Here is a 27,304-nt window from a genome sequence, read left to right as displayed (position 1 = left end):
ATGTATAAAAGCTGGAAACTTTTTACCAGTTCTAGTAACCAATCAGCATGTGCCATTTACCGGTTTGCAATAAAACATCTGGCTGGTTGCTATAGATTACCTGCCCTGATGCAGCTCTGTGACTTTTATCACATTGAGCCTAGTATATGCTAACGGGCTATCTAGAAAGAACAATTTGTTTTTGTTTTTTTCAGCAAAAAATATTTTCAGCTTTCCATGTTTATATGAGATTAGAAGAGCTGAGAGGTGCTGGCAGATGTAGTGCCATAAATCATTTACCTGGAAATCTGCATTTGGAAAGGAAACGGGGCAACATCTGTTGTTACATAGAAACCAAAACATGTCAGAATATATATTAGTGTGTATACAATACCTAGAGCTCTTAATGGATGTCTCCCAGCACATAGAAAGTGCTGACTATACACAGATTGCAAAAGCAATGGTATAGCTGCCAACCTGATTTCTGGAGACAGTTTATGAGTTGTCCCAGGGGAGTATTATGCCTGGTGTTGTCCCAGCTTCTCATATGTATTATTTAGGGATGCACCAAATCCAGGATTCGGTTCGGGATTCGGCCTTTTTCAGCAGGATTCGGCTGAATCCTTCTGCCCGGCCGAACCGAATCCTAATTTGCATATGTAATTAGGGTTGGGGAGGGAAATCTCCTGACTTTTTGTCACAAAACAAGGAAGTAAAAAATGTTTTCCCCTTGCTACCCTTCGGTATTCGGCCGAATCTTTCACAAAGGATTAGGGGGTTCAGCCCAATCCAAAATAGATTCGGTGCATCCCTAGTATTATTTAATGGCTGCTCTCACTCTGTACATGCTTGTATGTATATCACAAAAGAATTTCAATATCAATGCCTGCAAAGCAGTAACTGTGTACCAGGTCAGGACTGTATCAATTACAAATGTCCCATGATGCAACAGCCCAGCAAAAAATTATAATTTTTTTTTAAGAAGAAATATATATGGAACCCAGATTCAGGGCCGTGCATCCATTGTAGAGAAAGTTGTGTTCGGAATAATAGCAGGGTGTTTAAAAACATGAATAAAGCTCAAAATCCTTATAAATAACTTTTATTTTATACACTCAAATGCATTGGGAACACTGCACAATCTATTCCAAACCAAAACATGAAGAAAAATGTATCAAATTTGTGTTATTCCTTTACAGAAAGTGAAGAAAGGGGAATATTAGGGTGTTCCAAAAAATAGCAGTGTCTGCATTCTTCTTTATAAACATTCACTGTATAAACTGAAAAATGTTTCAAGAGTTTGCTTTCCTTTGAATCACTGAACTAATATTTAGTTGTATAATCAGTGTTTCTGAGAACTGCTGCATATCTGTGTTGTATGGAGTCCCCCAACTTCTGGCACCTGTTACATTCCACAATTCTTCTGCATTTCTTGCTTTTGCCTCAGAAACAGCATTTTTGATGTCACTCCACAAGTTTTCTATTGGATTAAGGTCCAGGGATTGGGCTGGTCACTCCATAACGTCAATCTTGTTCGTCTGGATCCAAGATGTAGCTCATTTACTGGTGTCCACAGAATGTTGAGCCATTTCTCTTTAGGCCAATGTGTTCTTTGGCAAATTGTAAGCTCTTCAGCACGTGTTTTTTCTTCAACAATGGGACTTTGCGGGGGCTTCTTGTCAATAGCTTGGCTTCACATAGGCGTCTTCTAATTGTAACTGTATCACAGGTAATTTTACACCTTCTTTGATCTTCCTGGAGATGATCACTGACTGCCATTTTGGCTAATCCTCTGTCCATTCAAATGGTAATTTTCTGTTTTCTTCCACGTCTTTCAGGTTTTGGTTGCCATTTAAAAAATTTGAGATCATTTTAGCTGAGAAGCCTATAATTTTCAGCACTTCTTTATATGTTTTCCCCTCTCCAATCAACTTTTTATTCAAAGTATGGTGTTCTGAACAATGTCTGGAACCACCCATTTCAGATTTTCAGAGAGAAATTTACTATAACCAGCATGCACAACATTTGCTGCTTTCCTTCCTTAAATAAGGGCTGTAATTGACACCTGTTTTTACACGGAATGAATGAGCTCACTAATTGAACTCCACACTGCTATTATTTGGAATAAGCCTCAACTAATAATTCAATTACACAGAATCAGCAGCATGCATGTCATGACTGTTGGGTCTGTTGGTTTTCTATTACTCTACTACACCTACTAATAAATGATTTGCCATGTAGAAATATAATTTCTACCATTACCAAACACAGTAATTGACCAGATTAGTGATGTTAGACTGCTATTAATCTGAACACAATTGTATATGGAAAGACAACCTGCCATGCTAAGCCATACATCTACAGTATATACAGAATAGTGTTTTGATTTACCTACACTTCCCTGGAACATATATCTACGTAGCTAAAGCAGCTGGCAGCAGCTCAGAAACACTGTTCCACCAGTGACAGCTTGAGGAGTTCCATACCCTAACCTTAAAATGCCTGGAAGTAGGAAAACCCAGACCCAAGAGAGTTTACTATCTATCAACAGTCCGTTCAGGACTCACAAAGCCCTCCATTCACATACTGTACCAGCCCTGCAAGGAATCTGGGAGATTGAGTTTCAGTTTTTATTCCCCTTAAGGGCAGGGGCACACGGCCAGATTCGGAGAGATTTAGTCGTCTGGCGACTAATCGCCTCTTCTTCGGGCGACAATCTCCCTGAACTGCCTTCTGCCTGCTATAATGAGAAAACGCCAGCGCAATGGCACTCGCGGCACTTCGTTTTCCAAAGTTGCCTCACGAGCAGAGTCAGCGTTGTCAGCGTTGCAAGACACAAATTTTGTTATCTTATTGCTTATACCATTGTCTCTTGGTCCTGTTTAAGAACACCTGGTTTGATGAAGCTGATAACAAATTAGGCGTGCTACTCTCCGCGTCAAGGCTCTTATATGGTACAAAGTAGCTCCACTAACTAATAGCATACAACCACTCATCTGCTTTGATCATTCTTTCTATACTGGACTGAAATGATCGAACTCAGCTGAGACAAGTCAGTTGTGTCATTGGCATTGGATACTGTGAAGAAGTGAAGAAAATCTGCTCTGTGAGAAAAAAAGCCATAAGGTGATAATGCCAAGTAAGTCAGGTTTAGCTAAAGTAATCCATACTAGCCAATCAAACACATACTTTGAGACAGTTAATGCTATCTATTGCTTACTAGAACTGGAGCAAGTTATTACACCACTCCTATGGTCTAATACAGAGCCATCCCCTAGCCTGATCACTTGCTCCACTATTTGAGCAGATCTGAACATTTGGCTCCTGGGCCACCAACCAGGTCATACTAGGTCTACTACTGGTGTGGTCCTCACACAATGAGATTTTTTGGGCCAGCCGAAAACACCTGGAACCCACCCAGGTCATGTGCAGTTTTCGGCTGAGCTCTCCCTGCCCATGACCTTACTCTGCCCGGCTTCTGCCGACCTCTATTTATAGATGCACTCTTGCCCCGTCCCATTTGTGACATCAGAAATGGGGCGTGACAGACACAAGGCTATAAACAGAGGTGCCTTGCCGGTTGGGATGGATGCAGGTTGGGAGTGGTTGGATTACAGTCGAGTGAGGATCTACTGTTTGTAGACCCACACCTCACTAATAGATATATATATATATATATATAGATAGATATAGATATATATATAGATATATATATATATATATATAGATATATATAGATATATATATACACATTTTTAAGACACATATCGTTTGGAGAGGCTTTCCACAGGGTTTATACACAAGCCAATAATCTGCAGATTTGATCTGGACAAGCCAATTTAGCAGCTGGTTTATAGCCACCTTAGGGCAATAACATTTCCATAAATATCAGCTCTACACAGCTCCACACAGAGGAAGCTGTAAATTCTAGTTAAAGGGATACTGTCATGGGAAAACATGTTTTTTTAAAAAACTCATCAGTTAAAAGTGCTGCTCCTGCAGACTTCTGCACTGAAATCCGTTTCTCAAAAGAGCAAACAGATTTTGTTATATTCAATTTTGAAATCTGACATGGGGCTAGACAAATTGTCAATTTCCCAGCTGCCCCTAGTCATGTGACTTGTGCTCTGATAAACTTCAATCACTCTTTACTGCTGTATTGCAAGTTGAAATGATATCAGCCCCCAGCAGCCTAACAACAGAACAATGGGAATGTAACAAGATAGCAGCTCCATAACACAAGATAACAGCTGCCTGGAAGATCTAAGAACAGCACTCAATAGTAAAAGCCAAGTCCCACTGAGACTGATTCAGTTACATTAAGTATGAGAAATAACAGCCTGCCAGAAAGTAGTTCCATCCTAAAGTCCAGGCACAAGTCACATGACCAGGGGCAGCTGGGAAACAAACAATATGTCTAGCCCCATGTCAGATTTCAAAACTGAATATAAAAAAATCTGTTTGCTCTTTTGAGAAATGTTTTCCCATGACAGTATCCCTTTAAGAAATAGCTGGAGGGCTGCAGGCTTCATTTTGTTGTACAGGATAAACTTCATCTACAAGAGACGCCGTCTTCCTTTAAACCTTTTGAATGTATTCTATGAAAGCCCACGACTGGACTGGAAGCCAATGCCAGATGAAACCCAAATGTTAAGCTGGCCATAGATGCAAAGATCCGATCGTACGAATCATCGTACGATCGGACTTTCCCATCTCCCGACCCGCCACTAACCATTCAGATCAAAGTCTTACCAGTCAGATTAGTTAAAGAACAGATCAGCAATGTTCTGCCCCTGACAGCAATCGTAGGATATCTATGTCCAACCAAAGCTAGTGACAGTCTCCCACTGAAAATCGTATGATCGGCAATACACGCAGAGATATTATCGGCAGCCGACAGAAATTTTCTAACCTGTCCGATCGACCAAACGACCGATCTCCGCCGGACGAAAAATGTCGGGACTCTCCACACACGGTCCGAAAATCATACGAATCCTCGATTCGTACGATCAGATCTTTGCGTCTATGGCCAGCTTTAGTGTGAAGTTTGAGTTGAAAGAGCTTTGCTGAGGGGCATCTAGAGAGCAACACTTGAATAGTGAATGTGGTCAGTAAGTGTGGGAATGCAGTGTGCCAGATCAGTAGAGAGCTGCCAAATCTCCCAGCATGTCAGCACCTTCACACTGCTTATTCTGGGTACTTAGATAGGCAGGGGACACAGGTAGCAGGAGGTGAAAGGGCTCATGTTCTGTGCAGTTGAGCTTTTCAATTAAGAATGCTCATTACTCTTGAAGTATAAGGGCAGAGACACGCTGCTATTTCAGGGAGATTAGTTGCCCAGCAACAAATCGTTTCTTCTTTGGGCGACTAATCTCCCCTACCTGCTGGCTATAATGTAAATCAGTGGCAGGATGGCACTTGGAACGCTTTGTTTTTTCCCCGAAGTTGCCTTTAGAAACTTTGGGCGACTTTGGAAAGCCGAAGCAATCCGAGTGCCACCCCGCTGGCGAGAAGGCAGTCCGGGGAGATTAGTCGTCCGGGGAGATTAGTCGTCCGAAGAAGAAGAAGATTTGTCTCTGAGCAACTAATCTCCCAAAATAGCAGAGCGTGTCTCTGCCCTAAAATGTCACCCTTGAAGCCGCAGAACTAATATACTACTGTTTGCGCCACTAGAAAGTGTTGTAAGTGAATGTATTGTAGCAAATAAAAGAAATTTCTTTAATGGAGAAGGAAAGTCACTTGCACAAGTGATTGTATTTACGGTGCTCCTATCTGCAGAAAACTGCACCAGCCTGGGGTTATAACAGTGAGCACCACGGAGAGATCTTCTTCCGTCTTCCTTCGCACGGTTGCACATGCGCAGTAGAACGAAAAGCCAAACTTTAATTAAAAAGTCAGCTATTTCTTTCTACTGTGCATGCGGTTGCCCGGGGAATTTGAAGAAAGAAGACGCCAGAAGAGGATCACTCCGAGGTGCTCACTGGAATAAGCCCGGGTTAAAAGGTTAAAACCTTTTGTGACTTTATTTTTCAGCATCTGTGTAAAAACACTGAATATTTATATTCCTTACTTGTGTAAAATAATGATCTGATTGTAGATCTATAAATATATGCAGTAGCCAAGTACAGTCACTCATTGCCTGATTAGTTAGATTCAGGTACAGCTACGTCTCTCTCGTGGTCCAGATTAATTCAAGATAAGCAGCAGGCCTACTTCACCTTATATACCTAGAAGTACAACCTATGCTGGTTAAAGAAGGAAGCAACACACCAAGCAATGAAAGACTCCATAAGGGGCAAAATGCAGCACTCTGGAACACTGTTTGTACCTGCTAAATGGAAAGAAGGTGAATCTGTTATTTAGAGAGCAATGTATAAGACCCCCAGCAAGTACAAAGCACTATGAAAAAAATACCAACAACAACAAAATTCTCACCTGGATTGACATGGATGAACATTACATTTGCGGACCTGCGGCACAGGACGAGACGTGTGAAGACAGAGACTGTCATTCACAATAATCATGGTTTTATTCACTATTTTCGTACAGGACACCACTGTTCGTCGTTCACCTGAAAATGACATGTAAAAGCAATATTCATTACAAACCATGCAAAAACACACACCAGTGGATTGATTAAGCAAACAGAGGACTTCTTCCAGGAAAGAGAGCAAACAGTTTGTATGTCTTGGTAACTAAAGTCTTTACATATTTTGATAGCCAACATCATTACCTACATTGTCTCAATATGTACATTTGGAGACATCTGATATGCAGAAGGCCGGGTATATAATACTTAAGCAACAGATTATATAATAGATTTATATCATATTAAGTATCATATTAAAAAATCTTACCAAACTGGTATATTTATTTAAGTGAAAATTGCCCTTTTACATCTCTTGCCACCATTTCATTATGGTCTGTGTGCTGCCTTAGTGATCATCTGACCAAACATACACAAACTGTAACAGGAAGAAGCGTTAAAGCAAAAGACACAACTCTGTCTTTTAATTGGCTCATGTGACCTAACATGTTTGGTTTGGTTTGTGTGCACCGTGAATCCTACGATCCCAGGGGGCGGCCCTTATTTTTTAAAATGGCAGTTTTCTAATTATGATTACCCAATGGCACATACTACTTAAAAAGTATATTATTATGAAAATGGTTTATGCACATGAAGCAGGGTTTTACATATGAGCTGTTTTATGCAATATCTTTATATAGAGACCTACACTGTTCGGGGGTTATAGTTTTCCTTTAAGTAGAGGTCATTTAATATAATAACTACATTTTGCTGGGATGTAATGTGTGCAAAGATGGACCTACAGGTTAGTGGACCTGAATTACATGGAGTTATGTGGTACAGAGAGCCCAGATGCTGTACTCTGCTATATAAATCAGTCAAATTGGGAGTAAATAAGTTAAATATCAGTTACTATATTAAAACCAAACATAAATAATATATTTGTAAATGTTTTATTGCTGCCATTGCCAAGCAGAAAAGTCCTCCAATCTCAGATGTGTGATTCATTCTTATTCACTGGGTATGAAATGAGAGCTTCCATAAATATATTCACTGGGTATAAAATGAGAGCTTCCATAAATATATTCATTGGGTATAAAATGAGAGCTTCGATAAATATATTCACTGGGTATGAAATGAGAGCTTCCATAAATATATTCACTGGGTATAAAATGAGAGCTTCCATAAATATATTCATTGGGTATAAAATGAGAGCTTCGATAAATATATTCACTGGGTATGAAATGAGAGCTTCCATAAATATATTCACTTGTTATGAAATGAGAGCTTCCATAAATATATTCACTGGGTATAAAATGAGAGCTTCCATAAATATATTCACTGGGTATAAAATGAGAGCTTCCATAAACATATTCACTGGTTATGAAATGAGAGCTTCCATAAATATATTCACTGGGTATAAAATGAGAGCTTCCATAAATATATTCACTGGGTATCAAATGAGAGCTTCCATAAATATATTCACTGGGTATAAAATGAGAGCTTCCATAAATATATTCACTGGGTATAAAATGAGAGCTTCCATAAATAAGTGAAGATGTGTGACTTTACCTCCCCCACACTGTACACTGCATCCCTCCCAGCTGCTGTGTGTCCACATGTACAGAGGATCTGGCTGCTTCTCTGGCTCAGATTTCTGCTCTGAGGATTGGTTCACGGGAATTGTGTACTCATAATGGATTCCATAATTCTGGTCATGGAATAACAGCACCTGGTAAAGAAAATGTGGCCAGTTAATAAAAACCTTGCAAAACCACAAGCCAGATTCTTACATTGTCTTAGCAGTGTTGCCCAACACATGGCTAGTTGCTTGACACACTTTGTGCACATTTTGTATTAAGCAACAAAATATTCTAAAGGAAGGGGTTCAAACTAGGGTCCTGCATTGAGTCAGGTACTTGGGTTTTGAGCAAAAAAAAACCCTATTCCCCAAACATTCCGGGAGTCCGCGGGTACCCTGCCTGGGAATATGGGCCGACTGCAGGCTTGCATTCCCCCCCACCTCCTGAAGTTAAAAGTAATTTTTTCTCCTGATCTAGTTGATAAGCCGTTACTTCCGCCAACCTGTAATGTCACTTCTGTTTCGTGCAGGCCCCTGGGCGAGGCTAACGGTTTGGGTGGTTCAGGTAGAGTTTGGAAACGGGGACAGGGTGCAGGACTCTAGTTCAAACCTCAGTTGCAATTAGAAGTCCTTGCCTCTATGTAATAGCAGCAGTCTTGTAACATATTATATGAAGCAATAGAACACACCACCTCAAGCCCCCAAGGCTATTTCTTTTACCTTACCTTGTAATGTCGAGAATAATTGATATAGGTTTTCAGGATTATAGCTTTGCAACTATCATAAAGTTTTGTGAATATATGCAGTTTTTACAGAATTAAAGCTCATCATTTCTCTGATTACCATGCTACTTAATAAGTACAGTAAATGGCAAGTAGTTTATATGGTGCTTCTTATCTATATGGGTCATTTACTCTCAGTACCACAGTGAGTTTTCATTTCCCATTCATTAAAGTTAAAGGGATTCTGTCATGATTTTTATGATGTCGTTTTCATTTCTAAATTACACTGATTACACTGCAAATAATTCACTCTACCATATGAAATTGATTCCTGAACCAGCAAGTGTATTATTTTTTCTTGTAATATTGGTGTGTAGGCAGCCATCTCAGGTCATTTTGCCTGGTCATGTGCTTTTAGAAAGAGCCAGCACTTTAGGATAGAACTGCTTTCTGACAGGCTGTTGTTTCTCCTACTCAATGTAACAGAATGTGTTGCAGTGGGACCTGGATTTTTACTATTGAGTGCTGTTCTTATATCTACCAGGCAGCTGTTATCTTGTGTTAGGGAGCTGTTATCTGGTTACCTTCCCATTGTTGCTGCTGGGGGGGAAAGGGAGGGGTTGATATCGCTCCAGCTTGCAGTACAGCAGCGAAGAGTTACTGAAGTTTATCAGAGCACAAGTCACACGACTGGGGCAGCTGGGAAACTTACAATATGTCTAGCCCCATGTCAGATTTCAAAATTAAATATAAAGAAAATCTGTTTGCTCTTTTGAGAAACTGATTTCAGTGCAGAATTCTGCTGGAACAGCACTATTAACTATTAACAAAAATGCACCTTGTACTGTTGTTCTCAGTACCACTTCCTATGAATGCAGGGGAACCCTGGAGCTACCACCACCCCTGAACCAGACAGGAGCTCCAGGGTATACCTCTCCAACTGCTGCAGTTCAATTGGGCTGAAATAATAGGATGCACACGTCAAATGCCGAACGCAAGAATGAATGACTGGTTTGTGTGATTTGCAAAACACAAAGATGGGTAGCTGTGAAAGGGGTGTACTTTGCAGCCATCTGCTTGTTGGCCGTGTAAACATAACTGAGCAAAAAGACAATTTGAATCCAAACATAAGAATGACAGAGTGCCATGTTGTGTATTATGTGTAATAGACATATCCTAGCTGGGACTGCATTGTGCAATACATGCAGAAAGGGAAGAACTGTTCAATCTCTGTTGTATGTACTAAGCCCTGGTCATTCGCTGGCCTGCAAACTGTCCCCAAAAAATACATTGAATGTAAATGTCACGTGGGAATGCCAGAAAATGGTCTCCACAAATAAAAGAGCAGATGTGACAAGGTTACCATGAGGTGCAAGGGGGTCTTTGTAGGTCCCTTTGCAGAGATCTTCTCCCATAGGCCTCTGCGCACATAACGGATGGTGGTGCCAGCAATCTGAAACTCCCCTGGGAGCTCAATTTTCCAGTCACTGTTGATAGATTTCTTGATAGAATCTTTCAGAGCTGAAAGAGTTAAAACCAGGATGCACATGAGTGCGGGGTGAATGCATTGCACCTGAAAAAGCGGGAGCGCCACACCCCAATAGTTTCCTGTCTAGGGGCTGCAGGACATATTTTCCATGGTCTACCCTGACAATAAAGCTGTGTCTTGGGCTCACAAGTCCAGGTTCCTCTGTGCGTACTCACATTTCCCTCTAATCCCTGCTCTCTCCCTTGTGCTTCTCAGCGCACGCTTGCAAATTCCCACATTCTCTTTTCTCATTTTGCAGATTTTCCACCATTCTCTGCCAAATTCTCTTCTTTTTCAGCTACCTTTAGCCCATGTGCTTGTGCACGGCATCCAAGGGCTGAAATGTCTACAAGCATCAGATTACATTCTTCTATCCCTCACTTGTTGCTTAGGGAGTTGTGCATTATTTATGCCCCATGCATGCCTTGTGCCATTGTGAGATGAAAATACTTTTCTTATTTCCCTGCCACCAGCAAATAGCCCTGACAGTCTGATCTTGGATCTGCTCTCAGACTGGATTTGAGCTTCACATGCAACACCTCCAAGCTGCTTCCTGTCCCTCAGACCATATCCACTGCGAATGAAAACACAAGCATGACTGCTGTCCAAGGTGATGTTGGCGTGTAGAGAGAAGCAGCCATTCAGCACAAGAGGGAGGGACACACTGGAACGTCTCCCATAAGCAATAAGAATGGCTTGCAGAACTCTGGATAAGGGGGGCTGTTAGAATAAATGGAGCATTTAGCTTAGTTGCTTGCTGGACTTTGTGAATTGAACATGATGAGAGGTAGCAGGGATCCAGCAAATACACACAGTGTAAAACAGTTATAAATATTGGTGTAACAGTCATATACTATATATATATATTTATTTATTAGGGATGCACCGAATCCAGGATTCGGTTCGGGATTCGGCCTTTTTCAGCAGGATTCGGCCGAATCCTTCTGCCCGGCAGAACCGAACCCGAACCCTAATGGGGAGGGAAATCACGTGACTTTTTGTTAGAAAAGTAAAAAATGTTTTCCCCTTCCCACCCCTAATTTGCATATGCAAATTAAGGTTCTGATTCGGTTCGGTATTCGGCCGAATCTTTCACAAAGGATTCGGGGGTTTGGCCGAATAATAGTGGATTCGGTGCATCCCTAATAAAAAAAAATATATATATATATATATATATATATATATATATATAGTACTTAACCTAAATCTCCTCCAAACTGACCTTCAAGGTGAGATTTCATGTGTATCGGATGCACCGAATCCAGGATTCGGTTCGGAATTCGGGCTTTTTCAGCAGGATTCTAATTCGGCCGAACCGAAACTGAATCCTAATTTGCCTGATTTTTTGTCACAAAACAAGGAAGTAAAAAGTGTTTTACCCTTCCTACCCCTAATTTGCATATGCAAATTGGGATTTGGTTCAGTATTTGGCCGAATCTTTCGCGAAGGATTCGGCCGAATCAAATAGTGGATTTGGTGCATCCCTAGTATCTAGGAGAGCAAATGGTGGCCTTCAAGTTGAGCCCCTGCCACTGCTCCCCTTCAAGGGGGCTAGACCCACAGTTTGGCAAACGCTGGTGTAAATATGAACATCTAATCTGTTTACACCCTTGTTTCTATATATTTTTCATATGTTCCCTATTGCTTACCTTATTTACTGGCAAAAGTCTCAGACTTCAAATAAGTCAGGAACCCTGGGGCCGCTGTACTCTCTTGTCTCCCAGCAAACACTATATATATTTTAAATCCCAACTGGTGGATAAAATCATACAAGGGATGTCCATTCTTTAGCTGTTACAGCAATGTTACATGTGGCATGTCTCTGCCATAGGATAAATGCTGCTAAAGAAAAAGACACTGCTCCAAAACTCTCTGTTTCTTTATAAAAGTACATGAAAGACACATGACTGTAACTCTGCTTACGGGGCAGAAATCTGGGCCTAAATGTGTGCACAATGACAGGCAGATGTTCATGACATTTAAAGAACCTGAGTCTATATGGAGCATTAGATAAATGCCACGTGCATCATGGCCCCAATAACACTGTTACAGTCCTGGGAACTGTAGTTGAACTACAGACTTGTATGATCCTAATTTACACTATCTTTTCTCTCAAGTCTGGGGCCAGCCCTTTCCAAACTCCGGCACTGCATAGCAGTAATGCCCAAGCACAAAGCTGTGCAGCAGAGTAAAGGAAAAGCCATGCCCCTGAGGCAGCTGGAGATTTGCCTTTGATAAACCAGATGCTGATTTTTTTTTTTCCCCGCCACTAATTTTGCTGCCAGATGATTTAAGGAAATAAAGGTGCTTTTGCATGAAGAGATGTGCCGAATTCTTGAGCAAATACTATGTGCGAATTACTAGCACATAGTTGCCTGCAGTCCAGCTTTTCAAGGAATTCTCCTTGGGGGAACAATCCCTGGCAATGTCCAGTCTCTCAGGTTTCTTCCCAGCTCAGAGCACTGTGGGAGGACGGCCATGATGACAACTCAGTGGGAGAGGAACTGGAACGGAAATTGTTCTTTGACACCTTCACTTTTTCATTTCCATGCACATCTCTTCTTTTTCAGAACCTCAGCTTAGCACATCCACCCCACAAACAGTTTCACATCTATTGCCGCCTGTAAGGCATTAACCACGTCTTCATTAGTAAAGCATTAACCAACTCTTAATTAGTAACGCATTAACCACCTCTGATTTCTAGGAATAACAATGAAGAGATTATTTCACAATTTGTGATCAGACTTTTTGTTCAGTAGTAAGGGCTAGCCTTGGTTCCCTTCTACCAACCACCTTCTGCCTCTAGCTAACTGGCTGAGTTAATAAACTAATATACTATAACCAATATCTAGTAGTAAGAGTCATCTTCCACCTGTATCCCTTAAACAGACTGTAAGGTATGAGGATACTAATACTGTGCCCACAGAACATTCCTTCCATGCATAATTAAAATTCTAAATTTATGCCGGAACTAACGTATAGCTCAATGTTAAAACGCCAGTTTTCTGTTGCTTAACTTACACAAGTTTCACAAAATGACCTATTTTTATAACTACAATAGCTGAAGTCTTTGCTGATCTTTCTTACTGTATCTGCTTAAAGGGGTTGTTCACCTTCAAACAAATAGTTGTTTTCAGTAGGGATGCACCGAATCCACTATTTTGGTTTCGGTTTGGCTGGGCAAAAGGATTCGGCTGAATCCGAATCCTGCTGAAAAGGGCTGAATCCTGCCCGAATCCCGAACTGAATCCTGGATTCGGTGCATCCCTAGTTTTCAGACAGTTCACCAGAAATAACAACCTTTTCCAATTACTTTCTATTTTCTATGTGTGACGCTTTTTCTAATATTGAAGTGTAAAGTGTAATTTTTCACCTTATAAAGCAGCTCTGGGAGAGTGTGGGGGGGTCACCGACCCTGTTAACTGTTCTAAATTGAAACATTTAGTTGCTACTTTTCTTATCTTTGTCCCTGCTAAGCAGAATCCCTGAGTTTCATTACAGGCAGCTGTTGATACAATAGTTGCTAATACTGCAGAGATGCTGATTAAGAATGTATCAACTAAATGTTTTGTAACTGTTCAGAATCTGCACCTGAATTACCGAGCCGAAAGACTAAGATTTGGCCTTTTTACGTTGCGTTTTTACGCTGCGTAAATATGCCACTAAAACCACACGCGACCTTTAACATGCGTTTTTCAGCACGTAGGTTTCTTTTCCCAACATGCACTTCTCATTGTTCTCGTTCCCCATAATTCCGGTGGCTGAAAATGGAAAAGCTATTTAGATATAGAAAAAACTATTTACATGCAAAATGGAGCAGGAATGTCAATCATCAATACACAATGTAATTAGTTTGCCGGCCGTAAAAACGTATATGCGTCAATTATCTCGCGAGAATTTGGACGCCATATTTAAAATACGCTGAGTATTTACATAACGTGTGGTTTCAAACTTGCAGAGTCTTTTAATTTGCTAGTTTCTTGACGTATTGGCGTTTCTGCTAAAAAAAAAACGCCAATACTGGCGTCCTGTGGCGGATTTCATCTTGCAGGCGCCCTGTGAGAATTGCAATAGTGCGTTTTCCAGTGGTAGTGCAGTTTAAGCCTATTTACGCCCGACAGAGCTTTTTTAAAAACACAATGTAAAAATGACACGTCTGGCCTTGCCCTAAAACATCAGAGACACTAACATTCAACTTTAAACTTTAAAAATAAAAAAAGGAAAGTAATTGAAAAAAAGTCTTTATTTCTGGTGAACAATCTGCAAACAATTGAACTGAAAAAAAAGTGTTTGGAAGGCGAACAACCCCTTTAACCAGCTAATTAATATTGAAAGGACCTTATCACTTCCTCTACATCTGTCATTCCCAATCTATGGGATGAGGACCAACAACTGAGAGGCTCAGATAGGGTGTCATTTGGGGTGAACACGTTTATATTATCCTGGGAATTCTAGAAACCATTACTGTATGGCTAATGCAGCAATGTTTTCATATATTTGTAACCCTATTATGAGGTAAGCGGTGCTGTGACCAAATGTTGGACCTTAAAGGGTTGCCTGAACCAGAAGATCATGGAAACCACTGCTCTAGATTATCTCTATGGAAGGAAAATGAGGATAAGTGAGACCTAGCTGCTGTTTTTACTGACTACTGTATATGCAAACTCATTCACCCTCAAGAATACAGTATTAAATCAGAATACAGACAGTTTGATTTATGCCCATACTTTATGTTTGAAAGATAAATCTTAAGGCAATTCGTGATATTATTCCTATGGGGAGAGAATAGGCTAATTACTCCTGGGTTTACTTTTCCCAGTACATATGATATTTACCCAGAAAGCTGTGCGCTGGCTTGTCCTCCACTACCCGAATTCTCCTGGCTCCTGCAGGGATCACAGCGGCTTCAATATAACCTGTGAAACAAAGGTAATCCACACAACAGTTTTCAGGGAAAGTGACATACTTCCTGGACTGGAGATACCACTTTAATACGATTTCATTACCTTCACCCTTGAATAGTTAGTGGCCACAACAGATTCTCGGAAAATTTAGCAAATCCCAAGACAAGTTCACCTCTCCAGCTCATGGACAAAAAGCATGCAGATAAAACTCAACTTTAGACAGACAGGTGATGGACATCCACAAAAAGTTACACAATGCTAGCCTGAGAAAACCCAAGATCAGCAAGTCTTAATGCTGCAGCCTGAACAAATACATGATGTCAAATAGACTTAGCAGGCAAGTGTGTGAGCGGCTACACTGTAAATAGCAGCACATTGTGTTGGGTTTGGCAGAGCAATGCTTATGTTGCACCCATGCCAGACCCTCTGACACTTCATCATTTGTCATCTTGAGAGAGAGATGACCTTGCAGGACACTTGTCACAAGGAAAAATGGCTTGTTTAATTTGTTAAGGCTCGGGGTGAAGGGGTCCAGCTATAAGCCAGATCTTGTTACTGCTCAGGGTTACATCATGCAATGGGACACAAACCGTACACACTCACCAGCTCCGCTGTACATGGAGACGAACGAGAGAGTTCAGGCATGCAAACGTGGGCCAAGCAAACCCCCCTATATGAGGCGCATTAAAGGAGAAGGAAAGCTACCAAGGTGGTTTATTGCTAATAGATTAGCCACAGCAGTGCAAGCTAGAAAGCCATTTTTATTCTTTAGAATGCTTTTCCATACCTGAGTAAACTGCTCTAGAAACTCTTTGTTTAGGATAGCGGCTGTCATATTAGCTTGTTGTAACATCACTTCCTGTCTGAGTCTCTCCCTGCTCGCTCTGAGCTCAGATTACAGCAGGGAGGGTGTGAGGAGCAAACTGAGCATGCTCAAGCCCAAGCCCTGGAGGTTTAAGCTGAAAACAAGAAGTCTGATAGAGAAGCCCATGTGTACACAATAGAAGGAAAGAAATGCTGTGTTTCTTTTGACAGAGGATTCAGAGCAGCATTACTTTGAGGGTTTACTGGTCTATTTATATAGACTTTTCTGATAAAGCTTACTTAATTTTAACCTTTCCTTCTCCTTTAACCACGTGAACAAAAAACCCATGGGATGATTTATCAAAGTGTTACTCTCTTAAAGCATTCCGTTATCACAAGTGCAATCAAGATATAAGGCTTTTCAGTTTTTTTCTTGAGAATTTCTCTGAAAACGAAGTTGTACATTTGAGAAATCATCCACTTTACTATGGGAGACAGGGGATTCTGGTAGTGAATGAGTTAACCCCTTCAATGCAGGAGGCAAGGTATTTTTTTTTTTATTAGGGGCACTGGGTTCAAACACAATTTAAGAGCCAGGGCCTCAGTGTTTGCATATAATACCAGGAAGAGCAGTAGAAAAACTGCACGAGGCACATCACGGGGCTTGGTTGGAGGTAAGAAACCCCCACGCTTATCCACTGGGTCTTTGTTCAGACCCCATACAAACAATGAATTTATGCACACATGATTGTACTCTTGTGAATATACATGAGATATTCAACAATCACTTCCCAAATATGTCCAAATGTAACTCATTGGTTGTGGGCTGCATATTAGAAACACATTTCCTTCACTGGCTTTGAATCTCTTAGTCTCAGTGATTTACATTTCTCCATTGTTTTATTATCCGATTTCATGCCTCGATTGGACATGTAGCACAAAACAAAGGCCTGCACTCTTTGTCAGAGGAGAAACTTAAAGGGACACTATACTTTTTTTTTTCTGTAGCAACTCTGAAATTGTCTCGTGGAAATAATATGTTACTCTATTATTACAAATGATTTCGATTCCTCCAGGTAAAAACAACACTGCAGTTTCAGTTTTTCCTAAGTACCCATTATGTCAGGCTTTCTGGCCTCAATTTTATTTTATAGCCTCCCATAGTGTTCCTATTGTGTTATACTCCTCCTATGGGAAGCAAGTAGGGACCATGGCCTAGAAAGCTAGAAAGGCTGGCAGCCAGAAAGGACTGTAACTGGAAATTCCAGTCCCAGGGGCAACTCAATACATTTTATAATAGCATGTACAGAGAGACGCCATAAACGTTGCAAAAATAGATATTCCTTTGTACAGGTATGCAAACTGTGATCCAGAATGCCCGGGACCTGGTGCTTTCCGGATAACAGATCTTTCTATAATTTGGATCTTCATACCTTAAGTCTACTAGAAAATCATGTAAATATTAAATAAACCCAATAGGCTGGTTTTGCTTTCAATTAGGGATGCTCCGAATCCAGGATTCGTTTCTTAATTCGGCCAGGATTCGGCCATTTTCAGCAGGATTCGGATTCGGCCAAATCCGAAAAATCATGTGACTTTTCGTCACAAACAAGAAAGTAAAAATTTTTTTAGCAGCTCACTTCGTACGTGGCTCTTTTCCCCTCCCCCTCACTGATTTGCATATGCAAATTAGGGTTCGGATCCGGTATTCAGACTAATCTTTCTCAAAGGTTTGGGGGCTCGGCTGAATTCAAAAAAGGGGATTTGGTGCATCCCTACCTCCACTAAGGATTAATTATATCTTAGTCTGGATCAAGTACAAGGTTCTCTTTTATTATTACAGAGAAAAAGGAATTATTTGGATAAAACGGAGTCTATGGGAGACAACTTTTCCATAATTTGGAGCTTTCTGGGTAACAGGTTTCTGGGTAATGGATCCTGCACCTGAATAATTTTGCAGCACAGCTAAAATGTACAGTGGCCCTTTTTCAACAGGAGCAGAAGTCTTCTCCCACTGGGGGGAACCATCCCTATGGTTTTTCTAACAGAGAATGGATAGCGAATCTCAGCCAAAGTTGCAGTGAAGGGGTTAAAGTTTGGGAACAGACAATAAAGACTTTTGATACATGACTGTGTATTCAATAACAACACTATCCCAGAGAACACCAAGCAAACAGCAAGTAGACAGGCTAGTCACAGAGAGGGAGGGCCACACGGGGGTCACACTGGGCTTACATGTGAAACACTTGGGCTGTGCTTTTGCCTTTGTCATGACACATGTGGAAACCTTCTTACAATGACTACGGTTAACTGGGAACACAAACAGATCATGAGGCATCTTTGTAACTAACCAAAAACACACACAGCAGTGGCGAAACTTCGCTTTCCTAGGCCCCCATCCATGTCATGTTGCTGCCAACACGCTACGTGGCCATTAGTGAACAGATCAGATGGAATAAGTGAAAGCAAGGAGGAAGGTGACTCTGGACCTTTCTGGGCCCCCTTACCCCCTGGTCCCCCTGCTAATAAGTAGTTAGGCCCAGGACCGCCATCAGGGGGGCACAGGGGGTACTCCTGTACCAGTCCCGGGCCTAAAGGGGTCTATATCCGGGCCCACCCTGGCAGAGCCAAAGCCGTGCTGTCTCTTCCGAAGTCCTGAACCACAGAAGTCCCGAACAGCTGAAGTCCTGAAGCCGCGAAAAGACCCAAAGTCACGAAAAGAGCCAAAGTTGAAGTCCTGAAGCCACGAGTTCCGTTCTACTGAACACTAATGTGTTTTTTTATTTTTTTTTAAACCCATAGCCACAAATGTATTATTTTAATACTATATAGGCCCCTGCCACCAATGTGTTTTTTTTTTTTAAATGTTCTCTGGAGCCCCAATGTTTTTTTTTTAACTTGTAAGGGGGGCCCTGGCGCCAATGTTTTTTTAAATAACCTTTATGGGGGCCCTGGCGCTAACTTTTTTTAACTTATGGGGGACCCTGGCCACCAATGAATTTTTAAAAAACTTTTGTGGGGGGCCCCGGGGCCCATCTTTTTTTAACTTATAGGGGGGCTCAGGTCAGCAATTATTTTTTTTTAACTTGTAGGGTGACCGTGACCACCAATTTCTTTTTTTTAAAAAACTTTTATGGGGGGCCCTGACCATCAATGGCTTTTTATAACTTGTGTGTGGGGGGGTGGTTTTACCATTTTAGCGCTGATGTCTGTCAGATTTTAACTGTGGGGTGTGCGGGATCTGGGGTTGTACAGGACCCCGTGATTTCTAATGGCGGCCCTGGTTATGCCACTGATACACAGTACCTTTAAAATGATCTTCCCAAGAACCCCATTAAGCCAATTTAAAGGACTAGGATTCATTATTGCATTTAATCTGTGCTTATGTTATGGTATACACTATTGTTGCTGTTGTTGAAGACTGCTGGAAAGTGCTGGGACCTCTTAATTTTCAACAACTCTAGGGCCATAGGTTCCTGTTTGAAGCTCAGTCTTGGGGTTCCTGGTTTTTTTTTTAAACAAAAGCATTTCTATTACTTTGCTTAGGTGTGTTGGTGACCAAGCTGGGCAAAGAAAGCAATCACATGTACCAAAAATGAGAGTCTAACTAGTTTAACCTGCCAGAATGTACCCAAATAAAGAAGCTGCCTGTCTAGCATTTGTATAAAGCTTTTCCTAGAAATGAAAAGTGTTTATTTTCTTCCTGGTAATGGTAAGAAATAATAAATAGAACATACAGGAAATCCTGAAATCTGGAGCAAATTCCTTAGGAAAATCCCCCCCCCCCCGGTACCCTTTGCTAACGTCTCCTCTATGTGAATTAGTCTTAACAATATGAGCCTATGTCTTCGTAGGAATTCCCAGAAGTCTCCAGAGAGTGCTTCCTGCACTAGGAGCTGCCCCATTGGCTGTGTTTGGGATAAATCCTGTCCAAGCCTTGTGGTCTCCAATCAATTACAAGCACAGATGCCCTCTGTTCTCCGCAGAAACTCTCTGCTGTTCCAGGTAAGGGGCAAAGAACAATAATAATGATTTTTAAGCCAAACATACAGGGACAAAATAACAAATACTGAGAACATCACAGGCTGTGCCGATGTCCATTTTACAATTATCTTAATTTCTTAATTGTAAACGCTGCCAAGTACCACGGTGGAACTTTCTGAAAGCTGGCCAAACTTACCAACCGAAAAGAAAGTTCATTTCATCGCAACAGTGATGTACTGGTAATGAATATGCTTTAGACATTGAGTATGGCAATGGCATTACTAGCAACGGGCACAGGGGCAGACTCCCTCATAATATAAAGTTGCTGCTATGTTAATGTAAAGAATAGGATCGGCCAAGCAGTGGGCTGCAGGTTGTAGGCAGTGATGTACATCTCAACAGTCCATTTACTAGAGTCAGAGAAAATGGAACAAACCAATCTGTACACAATCTGGGACATGCTGAAATATTGGCTATATTTTGTACATCAAAGTTACCCTGGGGCACAGGGCACATTACGATTATCCGAAAATGTGGCTCTAAAACAGGCCAATTGACTTCCACTGTAATGACACAAAGTCAGTAACAAAGCTAATTACTCACCCATTCCCTTGGTGTGATTGAAGTCTCCTTTCACAACCTTGCAGGTCTTTCCATCGCCACTGCATATGCCACATCGATCTTCTTTAGCAGAAGAGCCAATGATCCCATCACAGCCAATTTTCTACAGCAGGACAAAATTATGAATGAGAAAAGGAGGCTGTTGCCAAAAGAGAGGTTTATAAGATGTAATTGCAGGGGACAAACCTCAAGAGAAATAAGAAATAGTGTTCAAGGTATTCGAGTATTTGAAGTTATACATAATACTCGGAGGGATGTTTCATCCCTATCCAAAACTGATGAACAATTACGCTAATTTCTCTGATTCTAAGGGGCAGATTAAACAAGGGTCGGATTGAAAATCGTTTTTTTATGGTCAACACTGTCAAATTCGACTAGGGAGTTATTCAAATAAGATTCGAGTTTTTTTTTTAAAATTCTAATTAAGTTTTCAAGATTTATCATACTCTGGCCCTTAAATTACTCCATTTCGACTATTTGCCACCTAAAACCTCCCAAATTGCTATTTAAGTCAATGGGAGAGGTCCATGGGTCAATTTGGAGTTGTTTGCAGCCTTCCTGACATTTGAGAATATTTTGTGGAGTTTTTTTTAAATTCTGATTCTAAGGGGCAGATTTATCAAGGGTCGAATTGAAAAATCGAAATTGAATTTTTGTTTTTTATATGGTCAAAACTGTCAAATTCCAGTTTGAAATTCAAATTAAATTTTCAAGATTTATCATACTCTGGCCCTTAAATTACTCAAATTCGACTATTTGCCACCTAAAACCTCCCAAATTGCTATTTAAGTCAATGGGAGAGGTCTAGGGATCAATCTGGAGTTGTTTGTAGCCTTCCTGACATTTGAGTGTTTTTTTGGAGAGTTTTTTTAAAATCAAATAGAATTCGATTTGAATCGATTCGAGTTTTCGGGTTGATTTAATTCATCCGAGTTTTAAAAATGTTATTTTTTAATAAATTTGGAATTTCAAATTTTTGGGAGTTTAGGGGACTTTTTAATAACTCACATGAATTCGAAATTCGACCTTTGATAAATGTGCTTCTGAATGTCTGTCATATACTAATGAGACCCCAGGGTCCCGACTCTCTCATGGACATTCACAGCTCACACAAAGCCCTTTGCATTTTAAATCCGGGCCTGTTTAAAGTAAACAGATAATAAATCTATAGATTACTGTCTGATCAACATTGGGGCAGCATGTCAATAGATAATACAGAATTAACTACAGGCCCTTCATACTTTCACCATCTTCTCACTCTCAGACATTGGTATAAGAGCAAAGTGTTGGCAGGAATACAGGCAAAGGTATCTCAGGGGAAATTAAAGGATGGGTTTCTGTACTGAAGGCCAATGAGTTCTAACTGGTTCCAGCTGACGGTGAATCATGCAAAGATGGGCAAATTGAACTGAAAAGCAATTTCCTAGAATGCTGTATTAAAAAAACTCATTGTGGAGCTGCAGATACTGATCAGTAAAATGCTAAAGACGTGGCACATTAAGCAATAAGGATGGAGCACTTTTTACACACAATTAATAAGAAGATTGAGGGTAAGGTAGTAACTGATTGAAACCTAAACAATTCGGGGAAAGTAACATAGTACATTGTAAGTTAGGTTGAAAAAAAGATACAAGTCCATCAAGTGCAACCTTTTAACTTTTTTTAACCTGCCTAACTGCCAGTAAGGCAGGACACTATTTTGGGGGGAAGCTCACAAGTTGTACACTGCACAAGATATATTTCTATTTTTCTAGAATAAAAAGTATTTGATGAATTATACCCCAATAATGGATGTCCTAGTTGGAAGAAGGGTAAAACCAAAGGAATACAGTATGCTCAATCAAGTAGTGATTAGGTTTAGGAGGACTCAAATCTTATACATGATAATATATAGTAGTAATCTGAATTATTTGTCTTTGGAGGAGGGTTCTTTAGAATACTGTACATCTATCTCAAGGCAAGCCAAATTCAGCTGACTACACTCTCATAGTGTAATCCATTCAAATTTCCTTTATTTGGAAGGCAGCGTCCTTATATAGGTTTTAGGATACATGGCCATTGTGCTGGAATGGTAGCATGTCATATAAAGATAACATTAACCAATAAGCGATAGACTGGATGGACTAGTAAGACTGGAAAGCCTTACCACATGTATTTAATACTAAATAACTTGAATTCCCAAGGACTGCCTAGCTATTTAAGAAAATGGGAAGCTAATGGTCTCTTTCCGGCAGACTCTAGGGGAGAAATGTTTTACTAGATGGTCCAGATGTCCAACATTGATTTATCCCAACGCCTCATCGAGGTGCTGAAGATACAACCAAGTAAAGTGATCCCTGAATCACATATGATGGTTTTGTGACCTGCTTAAAAGACCAGTAACAGCAAAAAAATTCGTTAATATGCTACGAAAAAAAGACACCAACACATATTAAACTTTAAAGTCGCTAAGTCTTTATTAAGAAATAACTTACCGAAACTCCGCTTGTGCCCCTTTTCAGAAAAGGCGATCGTACGATGGATCGTCGCCCGGACGCCGTTTCTGAAGAGGAGCGCAAGTGGAGTTTCGGTAAGTTATTTCTTAATAAAGACTTGTTACCGGTCCTTTAAGTGTTTCTGGGTGCAGGTTTTAGATCAGCCAGTATATCGGCTCAAAGATCCAGAAGTAGGAATGCTTTCAATGCTGCTAGATCACTTCTGGTGTATCTCCTACAACTGGGAAAGCAACTATTGCCACAAAGTGGTAGCAGGACCAAGAATAACATCATGAGCTGGATGTGGAATGGATGGATTTGGTATACAAAACCCAGAAATTAAATATAACAATGGATAAGATATTGATGTGAACCTGCTTCCCTTAATGTAGATTGTTCCCCTTCCTATCTCTTATTCTGTATAGAATTAAGTCTGTAGCTACACATCACTGGATTAGTGATTCCTTAAGTGCCTTATACAGTACCATGGCTAAAGTTTTCCTCGATCTAATAGAAGCAATTATTTCCTTTTTATAACTGACTAGAGCCCTGAAAGGTATTAATTGCTATTTACCTAACCAGGAAAAGCTTCTAGATCACCCTGATATGAACATATAGCAGTGGATAAAGATGTAGGCACTTAAAGGAACAGTTCTGTGTAAAAATAAAAACTGGGCAAACAGGTTGTGCAAAATAAAAAATTTTTCTAATATAGTTAGTTAGTATGTAATCTATAAAGACTGGGTGTCTAACATTACAGAACACTACTTCCTGCTTTTCAGCTCTCTAACTCTAAGTTAGTCAGTGACTTGAAAGGGGACCACATTGGACATAACTGTTCAGTGAGTTTGCAATTGATCCCCAGCATTCAGCTCAGATTCAAAAGCAACAGTTATGACCCATGTGCCCCCCCTCAAGTCTCTGATTGGTTACTGCCTGTAACCAATCAGTGAAAACCAAGAGCGCTGCAAAGCAGGAAGTAGTGTTCTGGCTATTATGTTAGACATCCAGTCACTCCAGCCTTTACACATTACATTTTTGGCTAACTAATTATATTGAAAAGATGTTTTATTTTGCACAGCCTATCTATTTTACCCAGTTATTATTTTTATACTGAACAATTTCTTTAAGGAAAATAGTTATCTCCTACAATACAACATTGCAATACAATCCCACATGCAGCTCCAACTACATATTGCTAGTCAAGCTTCCAAGCTTCCTGGCCATAGGCATTAGCTGTGTGTACCTTACATAAAGTTAAGTTATAAGTTATGTAGCAGGTTGTCCTTTTACCTTGACCTGGCCTCCAGCCAACTGTAGAATTAACCTCCTTTCTCACTGCTGACACTTGTTTAAAGGAAGACTATACCCCCCGAACAATGTAGGTCTCTATAAAAAGATATTGCATAAAGCTCATGCGTAAAACCCTGCTTTGTGTAAATAAACCATTTTCATAATAATATACTTTTCTAGTAGTATGTGCCATTGGCAAATCATAAATAGAAAACTGCCATTTTAAAAAATAAGGACAGCCCCCTGGGATTGTATGATTCACGGTGCACACAAACAAACCAAACAAACTATTCTTGTTAGGTCACATGAGCCAATTAACAGACAGAATTCTGTCTTTTGCTTCTACACTTCTTCCTGTTAGGTGGCCATAGATGCAAAGATGTGGCCAAACGAGCGGATCTTTCCCCGATATGCCATTAACAAACATGGCTATATCGGAGGTAATCGGATTGGGCTCCGGCGGGATTGGTCGGGTCAAAATCAAACCTGACTGATCGACCAAACGACAGATCTCGCCGGATGAAAAATGTCGGCACACGCCACACACGATCTGTGTGTCTATGGCCACCTTTATAGTTAGAGCTGCAGTATTTTTGGTCAGGTGATCTCTGAGGCATGGTTCAAGGCAAGAGATGTAAAAGGGCAATATTTACTTAAATACATATTCCAGTTTTCTATTGCTTCAGTATTCATTCTGGGGGTATAGTTTTCCTTTAACTAACAACCTCCATGTCCCAGCATCCTTATTTAGCCAATAACCAAGGCTGCTCATAACTGGAATTAAGCTAAAATTGCAGTCCTCCAGCTGCTGAGTGTTATAACTCGCAACAAACCCCAAACAGCTGTCCCACGCAGGCATTAAAATGCAGAAGAGCCTTGAATTGCTGCTAATTTTTACTCACACACAAGAGGTTTAATCTAATTGCAACCTGGGAGCAATATGAAGAATTAGGCAAAACATTATCAGCCTTGTTTCTGGGGGCATGAAACAAACAAGGTCAGCTCTTTGACCCAAATTAAGCCAGAAACATCTTGGTGAGTTGACGTAGTTCCTAATGTCTCCCACATGTGATTGTATTTAGCCGTCTCACAGGGTTATTTACACTTATGGATGCCAGATGGTACGTCAATGAGTCCTTTTCCAATGTGTGCGATTAATAACACAACATGGCTTGCCGGTGATCAAGTTGTGTGTTGCGCTGATCTTAGTAAATGAGCCTCATAGACTTGATCTGAGTGTATAGTTACAGGCAATGTACTGTATGAAATGAAGTGGGAAAACGAGTAGGGGCACAGACATCGTATCTGTGGTTGCAGAACGCTTGCCATATTCGCGGCGCTTGCAGCGAGATTCGCACTAGGTCACAAGGTGCGGACTACAGACATCAACGAAAAAATTAATTATTGCTTATAATTAAGAGAGGGGTTTTTTTCCCTGCATCTTGTTGTTGTTTATGGCTGCGCTTAAAGGAACAAATTTTTGCAATTACTTATTGGACTAAATGTCGGACTGTTTGTTTTAGACAGTAAAGCCCTGAGCATCACTGGCAAGTGGCAAATAAATCTGAAACAGATACACAACTATTATGCAGAAGCTACGTGTAACTATCAGCAGCAATCTGTCATTGTGTTTAGCTTTTTTACTTATACTGAAGTTATAGCGTGCATCAATCAACATATCCAACAGATTTTCTCAAAGGAGTGGTTCACCTTCAAACAACTAGTTGTTTTCAGATAGATCACCAGAAATAACGAATTTTTCAAATGATTTTCTACGTGTAACGTCTTTTCTATAAGTGTCAATTTTCACTTTCCAAAGTAGCCTTGGGACGGGGGGTCGCCGACCCTGTAAACTGTTCTAAATTGATACATTTTGTTGATACATTTCTTATCTTTGTCCCTGCTGAGCACAATCTCTGGATTTCACTACAGGCCGCTATTAGAATTGATACAATAGTTGCTAATACTCCAGAGATGCTGCTCAGCAACTAAATGTTGCAGAATTTAGAGTCTGCGCCTGAATTACTGAGCTGCCAGACTCAAACACCAGAGACACGAACATTCAACTTTAAACTTAGATTTTGGAAAAACAGTAAAAAATAAATAATGGAAAGTAATTGAAAAAAGTCTTTTTTTCTGGGGGACAATCTAAAAACAACTGAATTGAAAAAAGTGTTTGCCGGGTGAACAACTCTTCCAAACACTTTTTTCAGCTCAGTTGTTTTCAGATTGTTCACAGTAAACAAAGACTTTTTTCAATAGCTTTCCGTCTTTTATTTTTTACCGGTTTCCCAAAATTTAAGTTTAATGTTCCTGTCTGGCAGCTCAGTGATCCGGAGCAGATTCTGAACGGTTACCATTCTGCAACATTTAGTTGATACAATTAGTTGATACATTTCTCAGCAGCATCTGTGGAATATTAGCAACTATTGTAGCAATTCTAACAGTTACGAGTCGGCGACCCCCCTCCCAGAGCTGCTTTAGAAGGCGTAAAATGAAACTTTACACTTGCAATATTAGAAAAGCAATCACAAAAATGAAAATATAAAGTAATTGGAAAAAGTTTTTATCTCTGGGGTACTTTTGAAAAAAAAGTGTTTAAAGGTGAACTACCCCTTTAACTGCATGTCCAACCTGGGTACCACCCAGGGCCGTTCCTGCCATGAGGCAAGGTGAGCACTTTGCCTCAGGCGGCAGTAAACGGCCAGTTACAAGTGGCGGCAAAAAGCCACCTCCTGTAACTTTAAGAGCCGACTTTCCGGTTTTTAAACTGGAAATTCGGCTCTGCTAGTGCAGAAAACACAGTATGGAGCCAACAGCCACAACAGTTTTAAAGCCACAGAATAGATGCCCCAAGCCAAGTTTCAAGATTTAAAGGGGTGGCAAT

General features: G+C 40.5%; 1 protein-coding gene across 2 annotated transcripts in view; it reads right to left on the bottom strand.

Annotated features, from left to right (window-relative positions):
- Positions 1-27,304, bottom strand: part of adamts17.S (ADAM metallopeptidase with thrombospondin type 1 motif 17 S homeolog) — a 163,702-nt gene that overhangs the window by 23,407 nt on the left and 112,991 nt on the right. The window contains exons 15-20 of one of the 2 annotated variants that reach the window (XM_018255276.2): positions 20,633-20,753; positions 18,281-18,355; positions 15,173-15,253; positions 10,173-10,330; positions 8,078-8,237; positions 6,415-6,550 (exon numbers count right to left, since the gene is read on the bottom strand). In XM_018255276.2, the coding sequence (XP_018110765.1) occupies positions 6,415-6,550; positions 8,078-8,237; positions 10,173-10,330; positions 15,173-15,253; positions 18,281-18,355; positions 20,633-20,753 (731 nt within the window). The remainder of the gene's footprint in view (positions 1-6,414; positions 6,551-8,077; positions 8,238-10,172; positions 10,331-15,172; positions 15,254-18,280; positions 18,356-20,632; positions 20,754-27,304) is intronic. The other variant, XM_018255277.2, reaches the window with a different exon arrangement.

The sequence above is a fragment of the Xenopus laevis genome, chromosome 3S, assembly GCF_017654675.1.
Source record: "Xenopus laevis strain J_2021 chromosome 3S, Xenopus_laevis_v10.1, whole genome shotgun sequence".
Classification (NCBI taxonomy): Eukaryota; Metazoa; Chordata; class Amphibia; order Anura; family Pipidae; genus Xenopus; species Xenopus laevis.
The sequence above is the reverse complement of the archived record's forward strand: the minus strand, read 5'-3'. Positions and strand labels throughout refer to the sequence as shown.